The following is a 23616-nucleotide window of genomic DNA, read 5'->3' on the forward strand; positions in this document are numbered from 1 at the left end:
TCCAGCATAGTTTCCTCAAGGACTAGTGCTGCCTAACACCTTGTCTGATTTTCCATTGCAACACTGAACTCAGTAAATTCAAACTAGGAATAAATGTCTATATAATGAACAAACAAACAAACAAACAAACGTTTTTCATCTGTTTATTTGGCCTTTTTCTTCTTTCTTTTAAATATAGATCATTATCTTTGCAGGCTAAATTCAGTTTTATTAATAAGTCTTTTGGGTAAAAAGTAGGTTTGTAATTTTTCACTGTGTAATTAATCAGAATTCATTATAAATTAAGTCAATTAGGGTTTTATTTTTCTTTCCCTAGAGGGTGTAAAATGAATGTGAATTTGAGAAAGTGAACTAGAGTAAGTGCTCAGAATCACTGGAAAGATAGGATTGTTTTTTCCATTTCTCTCCCACTGCAGTAGGATTTTTCCATCTTATATTTACAGTGATGAGAACAGGGAAAAGATGTACTTGTAAAATGTAAAAAAGATGTAAAAAAGATTTACTTGTATCAGATTCTAGAAGCTGTGATGGAGTCAAAATTTGGTCATATTTTACCAACATGGAGTTTCTCTTGTGGTTTACAGACTGTCAGGAGCCAACCACTCCTTGCCACCCCACTGTGACATGGATTCATGTAGCTCTGAGGAATTCTACCAGGCTGTTCACCATGCAGAGCAAACCTTCAGGAAAATGGAGAGCTACTTGAAGCAGCAGCAGCTCTGTGATGTTATCCTGATTGCTGGGGATCGCAAGATACCTGCACATAGGTAGGAGATGAGCATAAAATATTGAAATTACAAAAGTAAATTGTTTGGGTATGTGTATTCCTTAGAACAGTGTTTCCTTTTGTTCATTATGATTCTTTTCTCTTGCTTTAAAGACAGGTGTAAGTGGCTTTAAAAGGTGAGTTTGAAGGTTGGGGCTTTGAACGTAAGGGTTTTTTGTACAGATTTCAAAAGTTCAAGTAGCACTCAACTAGCAAACTGATGGTGAGTGTGACTAACAATTCTCCCTGCTGTGATGCTATTCTTATGTGAAGAGAATGTAAATTTCTGAAATCGGATGCTGTATAGCTACACTGAGCACAGCATCATTTCTAGCTTAAGACCCTGATCCTATGAAAAGTCTGTCATACAGTCTCTCAGGCACTTATAGTAGAGTACTGAACATTTTCTTTGTATGACCTGTGCCTTTCAATGAACTAAAAAATTTCTTATTTACTTTTAATTATTGGATAAAATTATTATTATATTATAATTTCTAAAATTCTGTGAGATTGTCTGGTATTAAAGCAGCAGGTATTTATGAAACTATACTTGGTTTTGGATAAAAATTAGAGCTTAAAATAGTTATTTGTCATTGAGATTTTTGTCTCAGAAATAAGTTTTCATTTAATGCATGGAAATAAAAGTATGATCCTAGAGTTTATATTAAAATACAGAGAATAATTCAGAATTTCCAGGTGAGCAAGTATTTTTGCATCTGAACTCTGCATAAGGCTGCAAACCAAGGGTAATCTATTCCCTGCTTGTGTCCTGATTTCTATGGTGAGATGCTAAATTCAGAGCAGGATTATGGTTCCCCAGCAGGAAGGCAGAAAAACAGACAGTCCATTTCTGAACTTGGACCTTACAAAGTTCCTTTTACTCTGAGTGAATATGGACACAGAGACTATTCCTGTTGAACAGACACTGGATAGTCTATATTCCAACTCCTATAACAGTAAGTGAAAGAAAGAAAAATGCAATATACAAGATGGCAGAGCCAAAGTTGTTGTTCAAATGCTAAGAAGTAAAACCAGACAGAATCTTCATTAAAATATTTAAATCATGGGGTTTTTTAATTAGTTTGTTTCAGTTCTTCTACTATTTTTAATTATTATTAATTATTGTTAATTATTATTAATTATTGTACCAATTATTCTTCTAATATTATTATAGTAATTATTATATTAGTTATTCTTCTACTATTTTTAAACAACTGTTTATATTTGGATGCGCACCTCTTAATAGTAAATTTAATTTCACATTTGTCATTTCAATTCTACAGCATAAATAAATCCTTCCTGAGCTGGAAACATGCCCTAACAAGAAGACTAACCATGAAATAATACCCCTAATCTTATTTAAATTTTCTAATAAACATTTGGACACCTTTACATTTCATTTTCTACTTCTCTGTGGTCTGCAGTCAAAAGTACAAATCTCAGATAACTGGAAAAGTTTTAATAGTGTTTATTTGATGTTGGTTTAGACAGGTATGGCTGGACAAGCAGAGTGAGCTGTTTATTTACTGTAGTCATTACAATCCTAGAAATAACAGATTCAACTCTTCCTGCTCAAGTCAGGATCAGCTGAAAGGTTAGACCATAGAGGTCATACCCAGTGAGTTTTTAAATATCATCTCTGGTGGATGTTCCTTTCTTGTTACCTTGTTCCAGTTTTTGTTATCTTCACTGTTTTTAGTGATACAGGATGTGTCATCCAGGCATTTGCTCCAAGATCTTGGTGAGGCAAATGAGTCTATAGGTGCCTACATCTTTCTTCTCAGGGACTGACATGGAAATTGACTTTTCCAGTCTTTGCAGGAGAAACCTCCTGCAATTATCATGATCCATTACAGATAGGACAGAGTGGCTTTTCAGTAACATTGTAGAGCTTCATCCAGTATTACACCTTAGACTTGTCCTCTAAACGACACACCATACTTAAAATAAAAATTAAAAAAAAAAAAGACTGAGCAGTACACAAAATCTTTCAAAAGCTTTCCATTTGCTTCCATTTGCTTCCAAGGTATTTACAGAAACCCTTCTTTACTATCAAATCCCTTAATCTGTACCTGACCTTTGGGCCTCTCTAAATCTGGGGTTTTCTTGCATTGAAACAATGTTTCTATATTTCTTCCACATCATTCATCTCTGCTTTCATTTTCCATGTACTCCTGTTGTGCATTTGGGAAGTAAATATTGTTCAGAACTGTAGTGACATGATCATGACCAGTTGTTTCCAAGGTAAATGAAAATTGTTAATCAAGTAATAATCACTTGGGCCAACATAAAATTAAGAATATGTGTTTGCCACCAATGATTTGCTTGTTTTGAGTGAAGGCAGCTTACATGAATTGCACTGGTTTTAGATACTGTGCTTGAAATGCTGTCTTCTGAGGACAGCTGCTGAAGAAACATCAAAAATGCTGTGAAGAAAAGAGCTAAAGTCACTGCAAATGACAGATAGACCTTAATATTTGTGCTGGAGAGTTCATTAAAACTTCCATCTAGGACTGCATAAATGTTAAAATGTCTCTAAACTCAGACTGTAGTTTAAGACATCTTAATTAGTGATGCTGCACAAAACAATATAGGAACTCTATGCTGAAGGGAAACAAAAAAAGAACAAAAAGCTAAAATTCACCTACCCCTATCCAATTAAAACAAAACACTCCCAAATAACAGAGACTGGATTCAAGAAAACAGAAAATTCAATAAAACCAGAAAATGCAAAGGTGTAGAAGGGGAATTAGATCCTCAGCTTACAGTTCTGCCTTTCATTGCACCTGTTGAGAAACCAAGAAATCTACTTTTGTTGTTGTTAAAATATAGTCAAGTATAGTTGAGTGTATAATGAGAAATCCAATTTTTTGTTTTCTGTTTCCTCTTATTATCAAAAAAGCATAAAGATTTTTTCTTTCTAAAAGTCAAGAAAAGGATCATGGGGGACTCTTACCATGGCAGAAAAGGTAGTACAGAACTACTGGAAAGTTACCAATAACATATGAAACAAAGAAGTACTTTAGTAAGGTCACCCAAATCTTTCTAGAAGTATTCTAATGACATATGAAGATAAATTTAATGAAACTCCTTCAACAAAATGCAGTTAGCATTGTCTGTTTCAGTGCTCTGAGTGGTAACAACTTTTTCAGTGCATTTTGGGTGCTACTATAGAGAAATTTTTTTAAAAAGTAGTATTAGTATAATGAGGAAAAAAATATTGGAGAAAGTTTAGCTGAAAAGTAAGATGAAAGAATAAAGAACCAGGCAGAAAAGAAAGGAGGATTAGGCAGAGGAGAAAAGGAAGTCTAGAAGGAGGGAATGAAAGAGCTAAAATGCACATTATGTAGTCTGCAGACTTGTTTTCTGGCACTAGTTGGTAACAGATGTATGTGGAAAACACAGACTAAAAGCAGTAGAGCAGCCCTGTGTTATTCCCAGATATCTGTAAGGTTTGAGGAACTCCCCATATCAAACATTGCATCTCAACAGAGCTGTTTGACACAACACACTGTCCATGAGTTTAAAAAACAATTCATTCAAGTAATATGTTTGGGAAAGAACAACAATAGCAAAAAGTCCTGCTATCAGAAGAGCAGCAAGGCAATTTAGATAAGCTTTTAATATTAACCTTGACTGATAATCTTGATATGGGGTTTGGGCTGCTGACAAGTTGAATATGAGTCAGCAATGCCCTTGCAGCAAGGGGTCAACCATGCCTTGTGGTACACCAAGCACAATATCACCAGCCCATCAAGGGGTGATTGTCCCTTTCTGCTCTGTGCTGGTACAGCCTCACCTTGGGTCTTGTGTGCAGTTTTGGGAGCCACAGTATAAGGGGATCACACTGTTGGAGTGTGTCCAGAGGACAGCATCTAAGTTGGTGAAAGATTTTGAAGGGAAAATGTACATGGAGAGCAGCTGAGGTCACTGGGCTTGTTCATCTTAAGGAAAACAAGGCTGAGGGATGACCTCATCACAATCTACAGCTTCTTCAAGGGGAGCAGCAGAGGGCAAGGTGGTGATCTCATCTGTCCGGTGACCAGTGACAGGACCCAAGGAAATAAAATGAAGTCAGAGGAAGTTCAGATTGGATATTAGGAAAAAAAAAAAATTCAGCAGAAGTTTGGTAAGTCACTCTAACAGGCTTCCCAGGGAAGTGGTAAGAGTTCAAGGAGCATCTGATCATGTGCTTAATCACATGGTTTATTTTTGTTTTAGGAGCCTTAAGGGTCCTTTTCCAGCTAGAGATATTTTATTACTGTATTAAAGCAGAATACTAATGCTATTACCTTATGGACTGGAAGAAGGTGCAGTAACTGAAATGGACTTCAAAGGGTGAAAGAACTTACTCTCTTTTACTTTGAAACCAGTCCCCCTTGTCATATCACTACATGACCATATAAAGAGTCCCTCTCCACCTTTCTTGTGGGCTCTTTCAGGTACTGGCCGGCAGCAATTAAGTAATTCCTAAGCTTCTGTTTTCTAGGCTGAAATAGCCAAATTCCCTCAATCTTTCCCTGTGGGAGAGGTGCTCCACCCCTCTACTCATTTTGGTGGCCCTAGACTTACTCCACCAGGTTGATGTCCTTTCTGTGCTGTGAATTGTACTACTATTCATTGAATGTGAGATTTCATTCCTTTCAGAACTCAGAGCTTAAAATAGCAGCTTTTTAAAAGAAATAATACTTATGAATGCATTTGTATGAGTCTATAGAGATATGTATACATATGCATACTTTCACAATGCCACCTGTCAAAAGGTAAATGAAAATTAAAATGTAGTGTGGAAACATTCTAAATATTGCCATTTTTTTCTGCAGAATCTTTGTAAATGGAAGCTGTTCTTATGCAGTCTTATAAAAGACTTATAAAGACTTATAAATGACTTATAAAGGTCTTATAAAAGTAACCAGAAATTTATCAGGCTGAAATTAGTTGTAAATGGAAAGAAGACACTTAATCTGGAGAAAATCTTTCTGGGTTCACAAACTCATTTTAAGCCATGAGTTACCTGCTCTGAGTCTCAAGGATGAAAGAGTTTATTATGTATTCTCACTGCCAGATCAGAAGTTGAAAAAAGTGACATCCTCATCCACCTGACCTTTCTTGATTAATAGGTCAGCATGCCTTTAAACCAAGATTTAGGGCTATTTGGAGCTTTCTGATGTACAAAAGGCAGCAGATCATTACAAATTAATTGATCTCTTTGATTTCTCACTTTTGATCTTCTATCTCAACCCTAGAACACAATAAAGATCTACAAAAGGTGTCACCTTTTAGAATTAAGTGTAATTAGCAAGTTCCTCTCACTTGAGTTCAACTTGCAGAGCACTTCCAAGGTAAAAGTTAGCATCTTGAAATCAGTTAACTTTTTTTGCTTGTAGTAAGTTGATGAAATAGCTGATTCAGTATTTCCGTTAACTATTGATTAACATAAGACACTTAAAAAAAGCAATCCTGTTTTTTTTTAATCAATCTGTTCAAAAGCTTGTCTTGTTTCTGTAGGTGAGCTGCTGTATCACAGACCCTTCTGCTCATTTAAGCCATTTAATAGGTGGTACGAACCAGTAGGGATAAACCTCTAAGAAAAATGGGTAATGCTGGGGATCTGACATGTGTCTTATATATTTTTCTTTTTCTTTTTTTTTTTTTTTTTTCCACTTTGGACTGGCTCTTGTGTGTTCCTGTAGACTGAATGCTCCTTTGCAGCTGAAATCCATTAGATAGCTTCTTTGACTTTACTCATCCAAATTGTGGAAATTCATGTATTTTTATTGAAGTTTGTGAAAGAGAATTAATTCTTTCTGTTATTTATTTTCTGCCCTCCCTCTGTTGTTTTCTGTTTGTTTTATATATATATATACAGTAAGACTCTATACACACACACACACACACATACACGCACACAGAGTAAGATTATATAATAAGTAGCTGCTGAACATAAATTATGTGAATTTGAAATACAAAATATTACTGTTTGAAAATATTTCCACTGATCATAAACTGATGTATTAAAATTTCTCTTCATTCATTCGTCCAAGGGTTTTGGTCTTGCTTTTGGCAAGTGACCAAGTTGGATACCCATAGCTGAATTTAAATGATGGCTAGTAAATCTGAAGCAACAGCTAATGCAAGATGGCCTCAAATGAAAATCTCAATCACATACCTAAAATCTATCTCCGCTCTCTGTGAGAATTTTTATCTCATAGAAAATCATCAGTATTTAATGCTGTTTTTACTTTCTGTCATTTTTGTGATTCTTTATTTAAGCATCTATGAACAATAAAGTCACTTATTTATAAATGGTCAGAAAAATCTTAGAAGATTTACAAAGACAATAATATATGAATAAGATAAAATAGAATAAATAAACAAACATTGAAGCAAATATTCGTCCATGGTGAAAAAATAGTTAATTAGTATTTTTTGGTGGCAGCACCAAAGTCTATTTCTAAGTTCATCTTTTTGTAGTCATCCACTGACTTTTAGTCATTACATAAATATAAATGTGAACTGTTTATGAATTAGGATGTTTACTTTTAAAATTCATGATTACTAGAGTTGAACACAACATGAAAAATGATATTATACCTATTTAGTAATTTCCCATCATTAGAGACAAAGATCATATATATGTCTTCAAGCTGCCCTACTTGTTGGTAGAATATAGCAGCTTAAAGCACTGGAAAATTATGAAGTCAATTCAAGCTGTCATATTTTACTTAGCTATTGGGGTGAGCTAAGAGACCAAAGACAATCAATTACCATGGCAGCCGATAAGAATTAACTCGTTTATCTTTGCAAATTTTTTTTTAATAATAATAATTTGCCCTGAACAAACTAGCTAACAATATACAAAAGGCTATTTTTTTTTCTCTTGGTTTCCAAGTTCTCCAATTGTGATTGTTGTGTCTTTTATTAATTTGTTTGTATATCGTGTTTTCAAATTAATACAGAAATGTGGCCATCTTTATGGAAGCACATGGTATGCTATTCATAGCTGTACCACTTTTCTATTTCAAGATCATCTGTGAATATTCAGTCCTAACAAGATCAAAATTTCACTGTAGATGGTATTTGGAAGAATGTCTTTACTTAAGGCCCCAGTAATTACAGTCATACCTGATACTTGGTGTAGTATTGATATATCTAGATCAGATCCCTAAACAGCAAGCGGTGCACATTTTGTAGGTATTTTCAAAAATTTTTGGACATGTTTAGTAAGAAAAACATTGTCTTACACATTGATTCTATTACTTATTTCTTGTGAGTATCGTGTTAAGCTGCTAACAGTTTAGTGGAAGATTTTTAGATTGTCTAAAGTCACATGCTGTTATTAAAGTTTATAGCAAATAAGCCTTTAAGAACAAAGAAGAGTACCTCTGGAGTATGGAATGCCTGTCATTATTGTCTTTGATACTGAGAGATTGTCTTGTTAACAGTTGGGACATCTGCATGATTGGAAGATTATCAAAAAACTGAGTGCTAATTTCTATGTCTGTTTTATAGTCATATGCTAAAGTACTACTTGGTTCATATCACAGGAGGCAAAAGCAAATTAGAATTAAATGTCATTCTGTGTTTTGCTGCCAATGTGCATTAATAATATATTCCTCCTAATAATTTTTAATTATTATGAAAATAATTTAAAAAGAAGTTTATAAATATGTGAAATTTCAAATAAATATGTTCAAGCAAATTATACCTGTTTCTAACTTTTTTTACAGACTTGTCCTCAGTTCTGTCTCCGACTACTTTGCTGCCATGTTTACAAGTGATGTTTGTGAAGCCAAGCAGGAAGAGATCAAAATGGAAGGCATAGACCCCAATGCACTGTGGGACCTTGTTCAGTTTGCATATACAGGTATTGTGATGCATAGGTTATATACTTCCTATAGAGGCAAATGTTGATATTTTTGTGTGCTACATTCCAATTAATTGTATTTTTGTTTAAATATTTTTCTTTTTAGTCTTAATCATCCAAAACGTTTATTTACCATTTCTAGGGATGAATTCAGATTATCTCTTATCACCAAACTGTACACTATTTTAGACTTGTCAAGTTTAATAGGACGGTCAAGAAAATGATACATGTTTATTGGTTTTCAAATACATAGAAAGAGTGCCTCATATGCACATAATTCAAATTACATAAGATCACTGAAGGAACAGATGCATTTTTTGGAAGAATAATCCTATGTTGCTATCTTAATCAAATCTCAGTTTAAATAATTGCATAAATCTTTAAAAATTTGAAAGAAAAAAAATTTGAAATTTAAATAAGAAAATATTTTAAAAGTTTTTTTTATGACCTATATGTTTTCACTTTAATTTCCTTTCATATGCTGGTACTCTGTTTTGAAGTGTAAACCTACGAATAACTCACAATTCAGAGTTAATAACTCAAAGCTCTCTTCTGAATAGTTTTTGCATTTTAATGCATTTTAGATTTGGGGTTTATTCTTCTTGAGCACATCTTGTTATGCACATTGTAACTGAAGTGCATTAATCTGAAAGAAAGAATGTTAGTGTTGCAAAATAAGGTAATTAAAAGAGTGGAAATGCCTCTAAGATTTGCCTCGAATCAAATAAGTATAAGATATATACTGTTTTCTATTTGTTTCCTAAAGGACATCCTTATATTGTTTAAATTAACCATATTTTATCATGATGATTCTATCGTATATTCGATTTAGATTCAATTTTAAATGGATACTACAAACCCTGCAGTTTTAATCTGCTCTAAATACACATATAATAATTTAATCACAAGTTGCTGTTCACTTCAATATATTTAATCGGGATATGTTCTGGGTTTTTTATGACATAATAGCTTTACCATCTTAAAAGAAAACAGAAACGGCAAATAAACATAATTTAAGCTAAAAGTACTCTTTTTGAGAATAATGTTTGAGAAATAAAAGTTCTAGGAATGTAAGACTGTGATTTATGTAGTACTCTACATGTTAAAAACATGTAAAAACATGTTAAAGCCATGTTAAAGTGGCTTTGCCCCTCAGCAGTGTGCATCATTATTGTGGTTTGAAAGCAAAATGAGTGAGAGGCTCCAAGTCAGTCATACAATTTATTAAGAAGAAATGTAAAAAGGTAAAAATAAAATAAAATAAATGCAATAGCACAAAGGACCGCTGACAGAGTCAGAATACAACCTGAGCAGGATGGTGGAAGCAGTCCAGATGAGGTGGTCTTCCTGAAGCAGTGATCCTGTAGAGACATCTGGTAGCTCTGCTCCTCTGGGAATCCAGTAGATAAGAGCTGCTTGTATCTTGTACTGTCCCAAATCCCAGATTATATCCAGGTGGGAATGCTTGGCTCCTCCCCCTGGGTGGAGCATCTCACAATGGGATGATGAGTCGTGAAGTGGGTCCTTGATGGCCCATTAAACAGAGATAACTCCTGGAGGGAATTACCTGTGAGTCATGGGCAAGGCATTGATGGGCCATTAGCAGAAGACACACCAAAGGCAGGGGGCCTGGGAAAACACTGCCCCACTTGGTTTCAACAGTTCATGAAGATGGTGATAGAATAAATACTTTGTGTACATCCTACACTACAGCCCAGGACAGTCATCCAGAGGGTTTCAAGCTAGGGATCCATGAAATGAAATATTTCACATTAGAAGATAAAATCTGATTCCTTGGTGAATGAATGGCACAGGAATACTGGGGCAAAATCAAGAATACCTTGGCACATAACAGCAAAAAAGAGTATGGGTAATGTTAAATCATTTTGTAGGAGGAAGGTTAAAGAAAAAGGAGGTAAGAGAAGGGACAATGTTGTTCCCCTGGAAAGAAAACTGTGGAAATACTCAAATACTGTATGGTTGTTTTGCCTCAGTTTTCACTAAAATATCACTTGGAAAGATACAAAAGAGTTGCTATTGACAACAAGAGATAGCATGTAAGTGTAGATTAAGGAGAAAAGAAGATTCAAAGGAATGGGGGCGGGGGGGGGGAAGAGAAACATTTTCAAGATGAATGAAGCTATCTAAGAACTTTATGGTTATCTCTGAGAACTTTTGAGACTGGATGAGGCAATGAAAAAGTAGAAGCAAACCTCTGCTTACTAAAAACGTTTAAGATTTTCAGCTCTTATATGCTCCTTGATTTCTCTATGCCATGTGATGCACTCTGTTCAGTGTATAAGATGTAAAACTTGAAGGTCTCTTTTTGGTGTGAGGTAAATAAGGGCCAGACTTCACAAATGGATAAAAAGAGAACTCCACAGCTAATATAATTCACATTTTTTAATTTGCCTTATATGAATTTGCATCTATAATATTTGTTCATTTAAAAAGCCCAAACTGCCTCAGAAATGGCAACATTATGTACCATTGTAACATCATCTTGAAGAATTAGAAGCTTAAGATGATAACCAAGATCTCTAATGTCTTTCACTTGCAGTGGTAATACACCATTATTCTTTTTTTCTAACTCATTGTGGAGCCTAAATAAGACTAAAATGTCTTAAGTTTACACTTGCAAGTTTCACAAATACTTACTGACAATGGAAGAGTGATGAGAGTTGGGAAATGTGAGACAATTTTACATGCTAAAAGAGTAAATATATTGGATGCCATAGTTCATTCTGTTTTGATTACTCTATCTTGTGTTTCTCTTCCTTTGTGTTCTTTATCCTGACTTATTCTGATTTGTCCCTATTTATTCTTAGCTTGTTTCTTTATCTCCTGAAGTTCACGTGGGATTGTTTCTTTCTCTACTCCTTTTCTCTGCATCAGATACCTTAGCAGACACTTAAATTTCCTAGCTACAATTATGCTAATAAACTAAACAACACTGGGGAAGGTTTGCAGGCACTGGAACACAGTTGTCTCTATTGACCCTGGCAGTTTTGACCAAATCCAAATAGCAATCTCTCTAAAAAATGGTGGGTATACCTTGAATACAGAGCTTATCACTGATGTGGCCAGCCTTGCACAGAGAGTCAGAGCATTCAAAAGTGCTATGAAAAATTCAGTGATAACTCACTTGATTTGTGAATTCTTAGAAAATAGTCCCAGACTTATTCAGTTTATTGAAATTAAATAAAATCTAGGCTTCTCAGTTAATCATTCTGTTTTCCCTTGACATTGCCAGAGCAAAACCTTAATTTTTTTCCCCATTTTGTTTCCATCACCTCACATGATTTATCTAGATTCATAGTTTCTTATCTCCTTTTTTGCACTCTGACTCCTTATGTACCACCAGTCTAGCTCATGCCCCCTTTCCCTTTGAGTCATTTCACTTTCCTTGTGCTGCGTGGATATGGACAAGTGGAAATTTAAGAAAATAGCCGCTGTTTGGATACCCAGAAACACAGAAGCCAACAGAAATTCCCTTTCTGACTTTCGATCTCTAATCTGGAGCATGCATCTGTCTAGACTTAAAATGTCTGGAGATTCTGGCTGCCAAATTCCAATTACTGACTGCACAATATGTGAAAACATTTTCAGCAACTCATATCTGTGACGAGTTTAGCTCTTTATTGTTTCATCTCAGGAACAGAAAACAATTTGGACAAATGGGCAGCTATTTACTCCTATTTTCTTTTTCCTGTCACTACCTTCTTAACTCAAGGAGCTTAAAAAAAAAATCACATATAGTTGCTCCTGTTACAGAGAAGGCTTGGGGGCAGCTGAACATACCAGAAAAAATACAGCTGAACATGAACCTGTTTCCAAAAATGTAGAAGTTAAAAGTATTACTATGCAAATATGTTTAGATGTGATTTAAAGATGGAACCATTTTGATATCTTATTATGTGTAATTCAGTCAAGTTTGTATTTTTTTATAATCTAGTGAAATTATTTCATTTTTACTGTGAATCATATATATTAAGTAGGAGTTAAGGAAGGATAAAATATATGCGTCTATGAAAAGTATTATTATAGATGAAGATTTGTAAACTGATGCCAGACCCTTCACCAATATAATCTAGTATGGTTGCAAAATACCAGAATTAAAGTGCAGCAAAGGGGAGATTTTGTACACCAGGCACAGAAGGAAAAGTAGTCCTGGGGTGCATCAGGCACAGCATCTCCAGCTGGGTGTGGGAGGGGATTATCCCGCTGTGCTCTGCACTGGGGCAGCCTCAGCTTGAGTTCTGTGTGTGGTTTTGGGCACCACAATATTAAGAAAGACATTAAATTATTAGAGAGTGTCCAGAGGAGGGCCATGAGATTTGTAAGGGGATTGAGGAGAAGCTGAATTCACTTGGTCTGTTCAGCCTTGGGGAGACAACATTGCAGTTACAACTTCCTTATGAGCGGAAAAGGAGAGGCAGGCACTGATCTCTTCTCTGAGGTAACCGATGCAAAAACCAAGGGGATGATCTGCAGCTGTCTCAGGGGAGGTTTAGGCTGGATATTAGAAAAAAAGGTCTTCACTCAGAAGAGTGTGGGCACTGGAAGAGGCTCCCCAGGGAAGCGGTCACAGCATCAAGACTGAGTGTTCAAGAAGCATTTGGACAGTGCACTCAGGCGCATGGGGTGACTCTTGGGGTGGTCTTGTGCAGGGCTTAGAGCTGAACTCAGTGATCTCTGAGGGTCCCTTCCAACTCTGCATATTCTGTGATTCTGCGATTCTGTACACAATTAGATTTCTAAATAATTGGCAAGGTAGAACTACCTAGTGATGAGCAGAGCATCAAGTCTTTGTACACCCTGGATTAAAACAGCTCCTGAGTGAAGGCACATGCCGATCTAAGAGTAGTTACAGGAAGGCAGAAGATTAGACAACCAAAAGTACTGATTTAAAGATAATAAAGGGTGTTGAAGTTTCTGTGAAGATTCAACGTGAATAATTATGTAATTTTAAAGTTATATGATCGATGTACCTATAAAACAGAATTTGATAAAAGCTAAAAAAACTGGTGTGTGTTAAAATATGCTCTATAAAGTCTGTATTATGTCAGTCTTTGGGTTGTTTGGAAGTCTTTTGGGATTTTTTAAAAATATATTTAACTTATTTTTTGTAAACAAATTAATAAGGTAGCAACTACATATTGTTTTATCTGAAATAAGCCCAAAGTTTTCTAATGACATAGACTACATTATAATGTAATTACAATTTATGTAATTGAAATTATGTAGATGATGTAAATATATTAAAAAAACATCCCATCAAAATTATATGCTTCTTGTTCTATACCTAAGCTCACAAGGATAAATCAAAACAGCTGTACCACTGTTTTTTGTGAAGGATATATTTGACCAGTAAAAAAAATATGCAACTTCATTAATCTATCCACACTTTGCTGCATTTTGTTGGTTTATTTAGACAAAGTATGTTTTTGTCTGTAATATAGCAGAACTGTAACTTAATAGGAAACAAAACTTCCTGTTTACATATCTACTTCTTGTGAGCCAGCTGAGGAAATCTGAAGCCAATGCATAGGTGCAATGGCTGTGCAGAAAGCATGTTTCATTTTTCAAGCAGCAAGGTGATTGATAGCAAAAAAAAAAAAAATGACTGAGATCTCAGTGCCCTGGGATAGATGGATATGTAATCTTTGATCTTTTAAGAATTCAATATAAGCAGTTACACAGAAGAGTGTTTTGTCACCTCATTTTCTTAGGTAATGCTTCTATCTTGATCTTAAAACTTGAGTTTTCATTATTTTCAATTGTGCTTCAAGAGTTCAGAGAAGACTGAAACTACAGATTGATATTCTGTTGTTTTTCTGCTATTGGTGACTGTGGGAGCCCTTCTTTGAAGATACAAAAGAGCTGTGATGTTGCTATAGATTTCCTATATCGGGAAATCTAATTAGCATCGGGATATCTAATTAGCATGCATTCCCGACAGTGATCAGAAGAGTAGGTGGTGCTTTCATACCCTTAATGAAACTGAAAAAGCAAAACCCATTTGAGAAATAGAAAACTAAAATTCCTTGATTTATTTATACATATCTGAAAAAAATAGAGAATGTATCATACATAGAGGAGGTTCAAGCCCTGCTGTGTAGCTTTTAATTAGATTTTTTTTGTGAGATTCTTTAATTAAAGTTTTGTCAAGTGTCTTTGTCAGCGTTATAGCTAATAACACAGGGCAGACAGCAGGGATGTAGCAAGTAGGAGCATGCCTTTAAAAACAAGGACCCTTAGGTTCTTTCAGCATGGAAACTATATTAATTAAATATCCCAAGGAGGCTTCTGTCTTGGTTTTATGTGGGTTTTTTTTTTTGGTTTTTTTTGGTTTTTTTTGGCAGTCAGTTGTCTATTTGAACAAACATCAAGGACAACTCTTAGCGTACTTTCTACTTATGCCAATTAATAGTGTCAGAGTCCAGAGGTTATCACAGCCAGTGGCTTATGCAACAACATGCTGTTTGAATGTGACTGCCATAGTGTGGAGGATGACAGTATTTGGAGTAAAACTGAGGCCATTTCGTTCTCATTAGCCTCAGTGCTAGAGGGAAGTCCCAGACAAGCTTAACTCAATGGATACAGCGTAAGGGATTTTATTAAAAGCTTGTGCTCAGAGCATGAGCCTGGATTTTAGGTACTGGTGGCATTTTTACAGTGTTTCAGGCTACTCCTCTCTAGTATATATTGATCACATTGAGAAGTGGAGCTACCCTGATATTGTAAAGGTCCTTGTCTCTACCTCTGTGACGTGGTGAATTTGTTCAAGAGTTATTTGTTCTATAGTATCATGATAGAGATCCCAGTGAACGTGGACCACATCTAAGTAGCACTTTCTAAGGGAGACAATTACCTGCTGCTGTCCCACTAAATTTTCTTTGCCATGTATTCAATGATCGGCTTTGCACTTGCAGAGAGTAGGCCCTTAAATTTCTAATAATTTAGATGGAATATAATTTGTTCCAGGAACTCTGGGATGAGTAAAAAAGGACAAATTAAGGTAAGTGAATGTATCTGAAAGACTTTGTCAGCTGTTGTGTAATGGAGAGTACAGAAAAATGGCCATATATCGTACTAGATGCTCATAGACCTTAAATAAACTTAACTTCTGGATATGGAGAATTCCCCGTGAAACTATCTTCTAGAAGCAGATACTTGTCATACTTTTCAGGAGTCAATAAAGAGAGTGTTACAAAGAGTTATCCAAAGATTTCTTTATCAGAGTTGCTCTAGTTTAGGAAGTAGGAAGTGGTAGTGATGGCATAATCTGTAGAGCCATAGTTCAGATTATTTGTCCATGGATGTTCCACATTGACTACACTTCAAAATTCATATGTATCTTTGTTCCAGTTACATTTCAGATTGACATTTTCATATATAATGTTCATCATAAGATTCTTATTTATGCACCTGAATTAAATTCTCAGCTATCCTGCCCATGTGTACAATGCAAGAATCTTTCAAAGTTTCTCAGTGTAGCTGTAGGACTAGACTATTGTCTTCTGTCCTCTGTGAATGTCAGGCTGCTTGGGAAAAAATACCTTCCTTCACCAAATATTTTTTCTGATCCCAAAACAAACTGTGGGTTTGAAATAATTCAGGTCTGTAGGAAGAACTTCAGAGACACATTTATCTTAAAGAGCTGCAGAGGCTGACTGCCTCCTTAATTTTTATTTTTTTTTAAAGCCAGCCCTACTCTGCAGATATTGTTTCTATCTGGAAGAGATGTTTTCCATTCCTGTCACTGAAACACAAAGTCCTTGCTCATTCCTGGAGCTCCATACTCCAATGAATTGTTATTCCTCCTTTTACCCTGGATACTTCATTAATGGACAGAATTGGCAATTATGTATTAGGAAACAGCTGTTGTCTCATTCTTTTGGCAAAGTATATGAGAATTGCTTAGAAAGGAGCTCTGGACTGGATATCCATAAATTTTGAGGGTTCAGAACGATCTAGAATATTATGGAGAGATAGATAATGATTGTGTTTCCTCGTACTGTGATACAATCTGCTATTCTGGAGAAGTCAATAAAAATAAATTCAGGCAGACACAGGGAAGCAATGAGTATGAAGAGGAAGAACAGATAACTGGGTGCACTGCAGGGTGCATTTTTAAAGATATTCTGTGTAGGCTCAAAGTTCTTCATCTCCAAAGAGAGATTAAAATAAGTACTGAACATTAATACAGGACATGGCTGGAAAGTGAGTGTTCCTTTGAATGGAGTATCATCCCTCTGTGTTGCCATCTGGTACATGCCAGCCTGTTGCTTAAATGGCATCAGTGAAGTGGTCAGACAGGCTGCTGTAGGATGGCCTGCCTCTTTAATGTTCCTTTTTGGAGGTCCTGCATTGGAGATGTGTACCCATATCCATTCTCTTGAGCTCAGCTGCCTAGCTGTGTATCTTCAGTTCTAAAACAAGAGCAAAAGAATCATGAAAATTGCAATGGTAATTTTTGAGAAAGGTCCTCACCTTTCAGGTGTTTACTCCCGTTCCTGTATTGTAAAACACATTCACTGCCTTTCTGCTCTGTGCTGACAGCAGCTGTGATGAAGTGTACTCTCAGAACAGGATGCGACTGGAGTACTCACTTCTCCCAGCAGTGCAATCCAGCCCAAAGATTTCATTAGGCTGTAAGGTGGGCTCATAAGCAAAAACCTTTTCTTGGCAATTGGTGCCTCCATTTCTGTAACTTTTTGTTCTCTAAGCATGGCTTTGAACTGCTCTGTACTACTGTAGCACAAGCTGCTAAAATGTTGCCTGAGACATTAAGAAGCTTATTCTGGCAGAGGTGAGTGCTCCTGCTTCTGAGCAATCTTCAGATGTGGAGAATAAAATACTGCTCCTTCAAAACTGAAAGCTGAGCTCCTTTGTCCTTGAGACATTTTTGTTCTTTTTTTTCCCCCACCAGAGGCCAAAGCTTGACTGTTTTCTGTTTAATAGAAAGGTCATATTTCTCCGTGATGTACTCGAGACTTGGTACAAATCTTGTGAAATGAAACATTCCTCCCATTCTTAAGCAGAAGTTTGTTTTTGTTTACAAATGTAAATTCCTGGAATGGCTTTTGATGTGTGCAGCATGATGAGCAGAACATGCGGTGTGGAAGCAAACATAAGTGCTGAAGTCCATAAAAATAGTTAAGGCCTTATAGATGAAATGAGCTTTTTGGAATAATTCTTATCATCTCCCAGCCTGTTTTGTGAAAGACTGCAAGATTTGTGCTGTTTGAAATTTAATTCGTAACTACTATTTGATATTTTTTGAGGTAGCTTTTATCTTGGTTTGTTTTTTTTTTTTTTTTTTTCTTTAACCTGTGAGTTTTTATTCATCTATTTATATACAGAATGAAGCTTAAAATTTCCAAATACAATGCCTGTATATTAGTTGAATTATTGGTGACAAAATTACTAACATAGTGGTCATCTGTGCAAGTACAAACCAGTAATATTTAGCATATAATCCCAAGAATTATGTTCATATTTTAACAATTTTTCTAAAAACCGTATCTTCTATCACAGAGTGCTTACATACTGTTCTTCACATTTGATAAAAAGGTTTTATGAAGGTGAGGTTCACAGCTAAAATGGTTTGCTGCTTTTAGTCCTGTTATTTGTATATGTATCTTACAGGTGACTAAGTTTAAGTATATAAAGTGAGCTAAGGTGTGTGAATGGAATAAGGAGAAAATAACATTTTAACATTTCTCTATAAAAAGCTGATGTACATGAGTCAATGGGCAAATTTTCTTTAAAACCTGACAGTTATACAAGAGAGGTGTTTTGGCTTATAGTTTTGAAGATTTTTTTTTCAGCACAGGAGATGAAAAGGTAGCACACTGTGGATTATTTTTGTTAATATAGTTTTCTGATCTTTAGCCAGACATTTGCAAGATGTTTCCTGCTCAGGGGGATTTTAATTTGTTAATAGCATTTCCTTATCACTCTGCAATGTTGTAATTTTCCATGCTATTTAAATAAAGGGAAGTGGCAGTACTGATGAAGGATCATGTGATTGAGCCAGTTTAGTCCACTTTCTCAAAGATACATCATTAGGTTGTAAATAATTGTGCAGTATTTTAAAAGAGAGAATCTAATTAATTTATAAGAATTTTTATATTACTGTGATGGCAACTTTTTCATTTTTTACAAACTGCATATTTACAGCTCTGGAATAATTAATGAAATTATTTTATGCATAATAATACTTAAAGAAAGGGAGCCTACAAGAGAATTGGAATGGGAGTATATACAAGAGCACACAGCGACAGGACAAAGGCTTCAAACTGAAGTACAGTAGGTTTAGATTGGATAATAGGAAAAAATTCTTTACTGTGAGGGTGGTGTGATTCTGCAGCAGATTGCCCAGAGAAGCTGGAGATGCCCCACCCTGGAAGTGTTCAAGGCCAGGCTGGATGGAGGAAATCCAGTCTAGTGGGACATGTCCCTGTCCACGGCACGAGGGTTGAAAGTAGACAATCTTTACAGTCCCTTCCAACCCAAACCATTCTATGATTCTAAATGAACACAATTAGCCATAGAATGCCTACTTCCTCAAGTACAACTGATGAATGTGGTCTGCAGCAAATAATTAATAGAAAATAAAACACAGTTTGATCAGAAGAAACCTCTGCTAAGTGAATATATTGTGTCTTGTTTTCTTTTCTGAACACATCTTCACCTTTATAATAAGTATAGAAGACAGTACAACCTAGAATTTATCTTTTAAGGCATAGGTCAAACTGGAGACTAAAAGATGTTCTGCTACACAGAAGATACTTTTTATAGTATTTTTCATTGACTGGTGTTCATGGATAGGCATAAAAGGTGATTTTACACACTATGTCACTACCAGGAATTGACCATAACAGAGAGAATTGATCATCAGAATTGAACCTAAAGAGTGTTTCATCACCTGAAACCTGATGGCTTTACTGATTCCAGTGCTGTGTTTGGGAGCAGATGGACTGAATTCATATCAACAAATATGACTATCAGTAGTGTCTCAGTAAATCAAATGAGGGTGCTCCTTTTGTAGCTGAAATCAAGCAATAGCCATTCAGGGAGTGATTATTCTTATTCTGCAGTACATGACTGAAACATAGCAGGTGAAAACTACTCTAAGACCTTCTATTTCTCTCTGTGGACTGTAAAAGGAGATCTTGGGTGATTAGGTGAGGTGGCTACTTCAAAGTACCTAAGACTTGGAATGATTAAGATAAGCAATGGCAAAAAGGTTTATTTTAGCAGTGTGAGGCATAACACCTTTTTAATGAGCTTTTTCAATTCTTCAATGGAATTAGATGCTGTTTCAAGAAAGCAATTTCTTATTGTAGTCAATTAATCTACCATGCATAAGATGAATAAATATTATCTTGATACCATTTACTGCCTTTAAAAAAAAATTAGACCTCCTAAAACTGATTAGCCTATAGAAATAATTCCATTCAGCAGCATTTTGAAACTGCAACACAACTGATCAAGACATGTGAAATAGAAAGGTTAAAAAGATAAATACATGATTACAAAGAATTAGTTTTAGCCTTTATTTCTATTTCCTTGGCACTTCCCATGATTTCCCTTGTACACAGTTACAACACTCTTAGGCATGATGAGGAGTCTTGCTATGAATGGGTAAGTAGGTAATTACAAAAGAGGAAAAGAACTACTGTGCACATGATGTAAAATGATATTATGATGTCTTACAAATTCTTAACATTCATTGCTTATACACAGAGAAAATGGTCTGTACCTACTGAGTTGTCTCACCACAGGTCCAATCTTTTGGTCAAATAGCTGTGGGAGGCTGTTCCTGTGAGACACACTGACCTTATTAATATCATACAAAGGTGGGCAAAGGTGCAGTGATCCCCTGTAAACTCAATGTAAACTAAAATAGTTCTAATGTATAGTCAGCAGTGCAGAAGAGAGAATAAAAGAAGGAAAAAAAAAAGACAACAAACCAACAAAATTTAAAAAAAACAACCAAACAAATAACCCCAAACACAACCAAAACCCCAAAACAACAACAACAAAAATCAAACTAAAACCACAAACCAACCCCAAGTCAAAACTGTCCCTGAACTTGGGAAAAGACTTGGAAACAGAACAGGAGTATCTGTAAATGCTTATATTATCTCTGCTTCACGTTTGGTAATGAGGTAATAAAATTTATGCAGTCATTATGAGAATGCATGCTAAAGGCAGGCATTTTAATTTCTGCATAGGCAATGCACATAAAATTTTTCACAAATACAGCTATCATTTAGAATAGCAATTAGAATACATTAAAAGAACTTTGATTGTTTTTTCCTCATATTTTTTCATCTTAATTAATGTAATACAAAAGGAGATTTTAAACTCTGGTTAATTTGTTTTTCTCAGACTAAGGCACTTGTGCAAGCTTCTTATTGCATAAAAAATGTGAGGGGGAGGTGAATTGAAGAAGCAGTAATATTAATGCCCCTTGAATATCCCATTAAGCATTTTTAAATAGATGCTTGGATCTTCTAATTGCCAATATGAAACTGTTAGAAGATTTCATATTTTATATACACAGCCCCTTAACAGCTTTCTTTTTTCAAACTCTGACCATGCTAGACACTTGAGATCCCAGAGGAATTTGCATAAAACTGTCATAGCATTCTTCTGAAAAAGGGAATACAGCCCTTGTGAAGGTGTCTTGATATTTAAAAAGAAGATAAGTAAGACTTGGAAAACATTTAGCTGGATTGAAAACCTATCTAACATTGAAGCTAAAAGAATTAATAACAATAAACTCTTGAACTCCTATTAAGTGTACTTTTCTAGCTTTTATCATAGATATATTAAGTAGTAAATAAGTATTTCTGAATTTAGTCAAAAATAAGTCAAGCTATAATATATTCCTATCCCCAGATATCCCAAAAGCCATTGTTTACTTCTATTAAAATTACTCTATTAAAATGTAAAGCAGAAATGTGTTTGCACTCTTCTATAAAAATGTGAAGCATCTTCTTCAAAACATCCATGTTAGTTGCATAAAGAAATAGATGATTCATAAGAGAGACAGTATTTTTTATTGATTTAAACTTAGTTTAATTCTACTGTTTCTCAACTAAGACTGTACCAGGACTAGTGCACCTTAAAGTGAACGCATAATATCTCAATTTGAAAACAAATAGATCAATGTGGTTTCAAATGATTCCTTTGGGTTCCTCTCCCAAAGCTTCCTTTAGTAATAAAAAGGCCAAAGCTGTGAGACTGTTACCTTTCCTCATAAAGTAGGATATTGAAAGTGATTCTCTCTATAGTTACATCACTTTGCAGATGCTACCTGGATCATTGTAGGGCCAGAGACTTTCTTGTTCATTGTCAAAAAATAAACAGCATGTAAGAAAAAGAAATTTAGAATTCCTTTTTTGTTGGTTTTAGTTTTGGTTTGTTTCATTTTGTTTCCATTTCTCAGTTCATCTAATTTTCAAAGGTGTTTTGCATATTTTTAGGTTTTTTTAACTTCTCATACCAGGATGTTCAGTTTTAACCTGAAAACAACTATCTTTTGAATGCTTCCACTTTACACAGTGGAACTGTCTTCCAGAGTATAGATTGTGTGTTGAGCCAGCCATTACCTGCAGGCATGCAGCAAATGTGGGAGTGTCATTGATGAATATATGGGTCAGCCAAGAATCTGCTGCTGAGGGTGCCTTCTGACCACATTGCATAAAGATGTGGTGTACAGAAATTGTGAGAAAAGGTTAGATAACATAAAGAGAAACTCATGTGGCATTAATAAAAGAATAAAAACAAGGAGAGGAAACCCACTGAAATTAGGCTGTGCGCTTGATCTGATGCTCTGACCTTTGCAAAATGGTGTATTATAACTAAATCTAGTAAAGTGTAACTTCACAGTTTCCATTTTATATTAAAAGCTCCAGATAGAGTGAAAGGAGAAAAGATCAGCTGTGCAGTGTTAATGTTACTGTATTTTGAGTTTGGTATTGCAACATATAGCATCTTTTCAATGGCATGCTGTTGTGAAATTGAGGATTTTAGAGCTCCTTACTGCCATGCAATAAAATTATTAATATTTTTAGATTTTTTTTTTTTGTGACAACAAATACGAAGTTTTTGTGGGAAAGAATGAGTTTATCTAGGTGTTGAACTATACCTCTAAGAGTAAGATCAATATACACTTAATCCCCTTATAGTCGGAAATGATTTTTCAAGCACAGCACAATGAAATCAGAGGTATTTTTTGACAATTTGAATTAAATTTGCAATTTTATTTTCTCATTCTTTACAGTTCTCTAAAACATCCTTGTAATTTTTAGTTTGCAGTTTTTAAAGTAATTAATGTAAAAAATTTATACAATTCTAATGTAAAAATAAAATTTAATATTATGGTTGGGGGGAGCATTATAACAAGAATTACATATTCCAACCTAAAATAAATGATTCTTAATGCTTATTTTATTCTATTTTACCTTTTATTTATTAAAAAGTGAGTCAGTCTGCAAGGTAAAGATAATGACTTGGAAATTACAGAATTAAGTGTAATATAGGTACTAATTAATGGTTCTTTTCCCTAATATAAACTATTTTAGAGAGACTATGTGTTATGAAAATCCTGCCATATGTTACTCAGATAACATTAATCCCAAAGTCACATTAAAAATAAGAAACACAACGTTTGAAGACTGTTAAGCCTTGTTTTGAAGATATATTTATGGGTTTATTCATACTATAGTAGGCAGTTATTTCATTCTTTTCAGGGAAGTAAATGGCTGTGAGGGTTGCTCTGTGCCACTGAAGATAACACACATTTTATCACGAATTTCAATGAAAAAAAAGAAAAGAAACCCAACAAAAAAACATCCACAGCCTGGTTGATATCAAGATATTTCAAGTCTTCTCTTCCATTTCCCACAGTACGGTCTCTTTTTTAATGCCTGTTATATAGTTGAATTAATAGTAGTTTAAA

The 23616-nt window shown here is 35.0% G+C and overlaps 1 protein-coding gene across 2 annotated transcripts in view; it reads left to right on the forward strand.

The window, feature by feature from the left end:
- Positions 1–23616, forward strand: part of KLHL1 (kelch like family member 1) — a gene marked incomplete at its 5' end in the record, with an annotated part of 189134 nt that overhangs the window by 56838 nt on the left and 108680 nt on the right. The window contains 2 exons of one of the 2 annotated variants that reach the window (XM_083854480.1): positions 585–767; positions 8497–8633. In XM_083854480.1, the coding sequence (XP_083710606.1) occupies positions 585–767; positions 8497–8633 (320 nt within the window). The remainder of the gene's footprint in view (positions 1–584; positions 768–8496; positions 8634–23616) is intronic. The other variant, XM_083854481.1, reaches the window with a different exon arrangement.

Source organism: Zosterops lateralis (assembly GCF_965231275.1).
Source record: "Zosterops lateralis genome assembly, chromosome: 2".
Classification (NCBI taxonomy): domain Eukaryota; kingdom Metazoa; phylum Chordata; class Aves; order Passeriformes; family Zosteropidae; genus Zosterops; species Zosterops lateralis.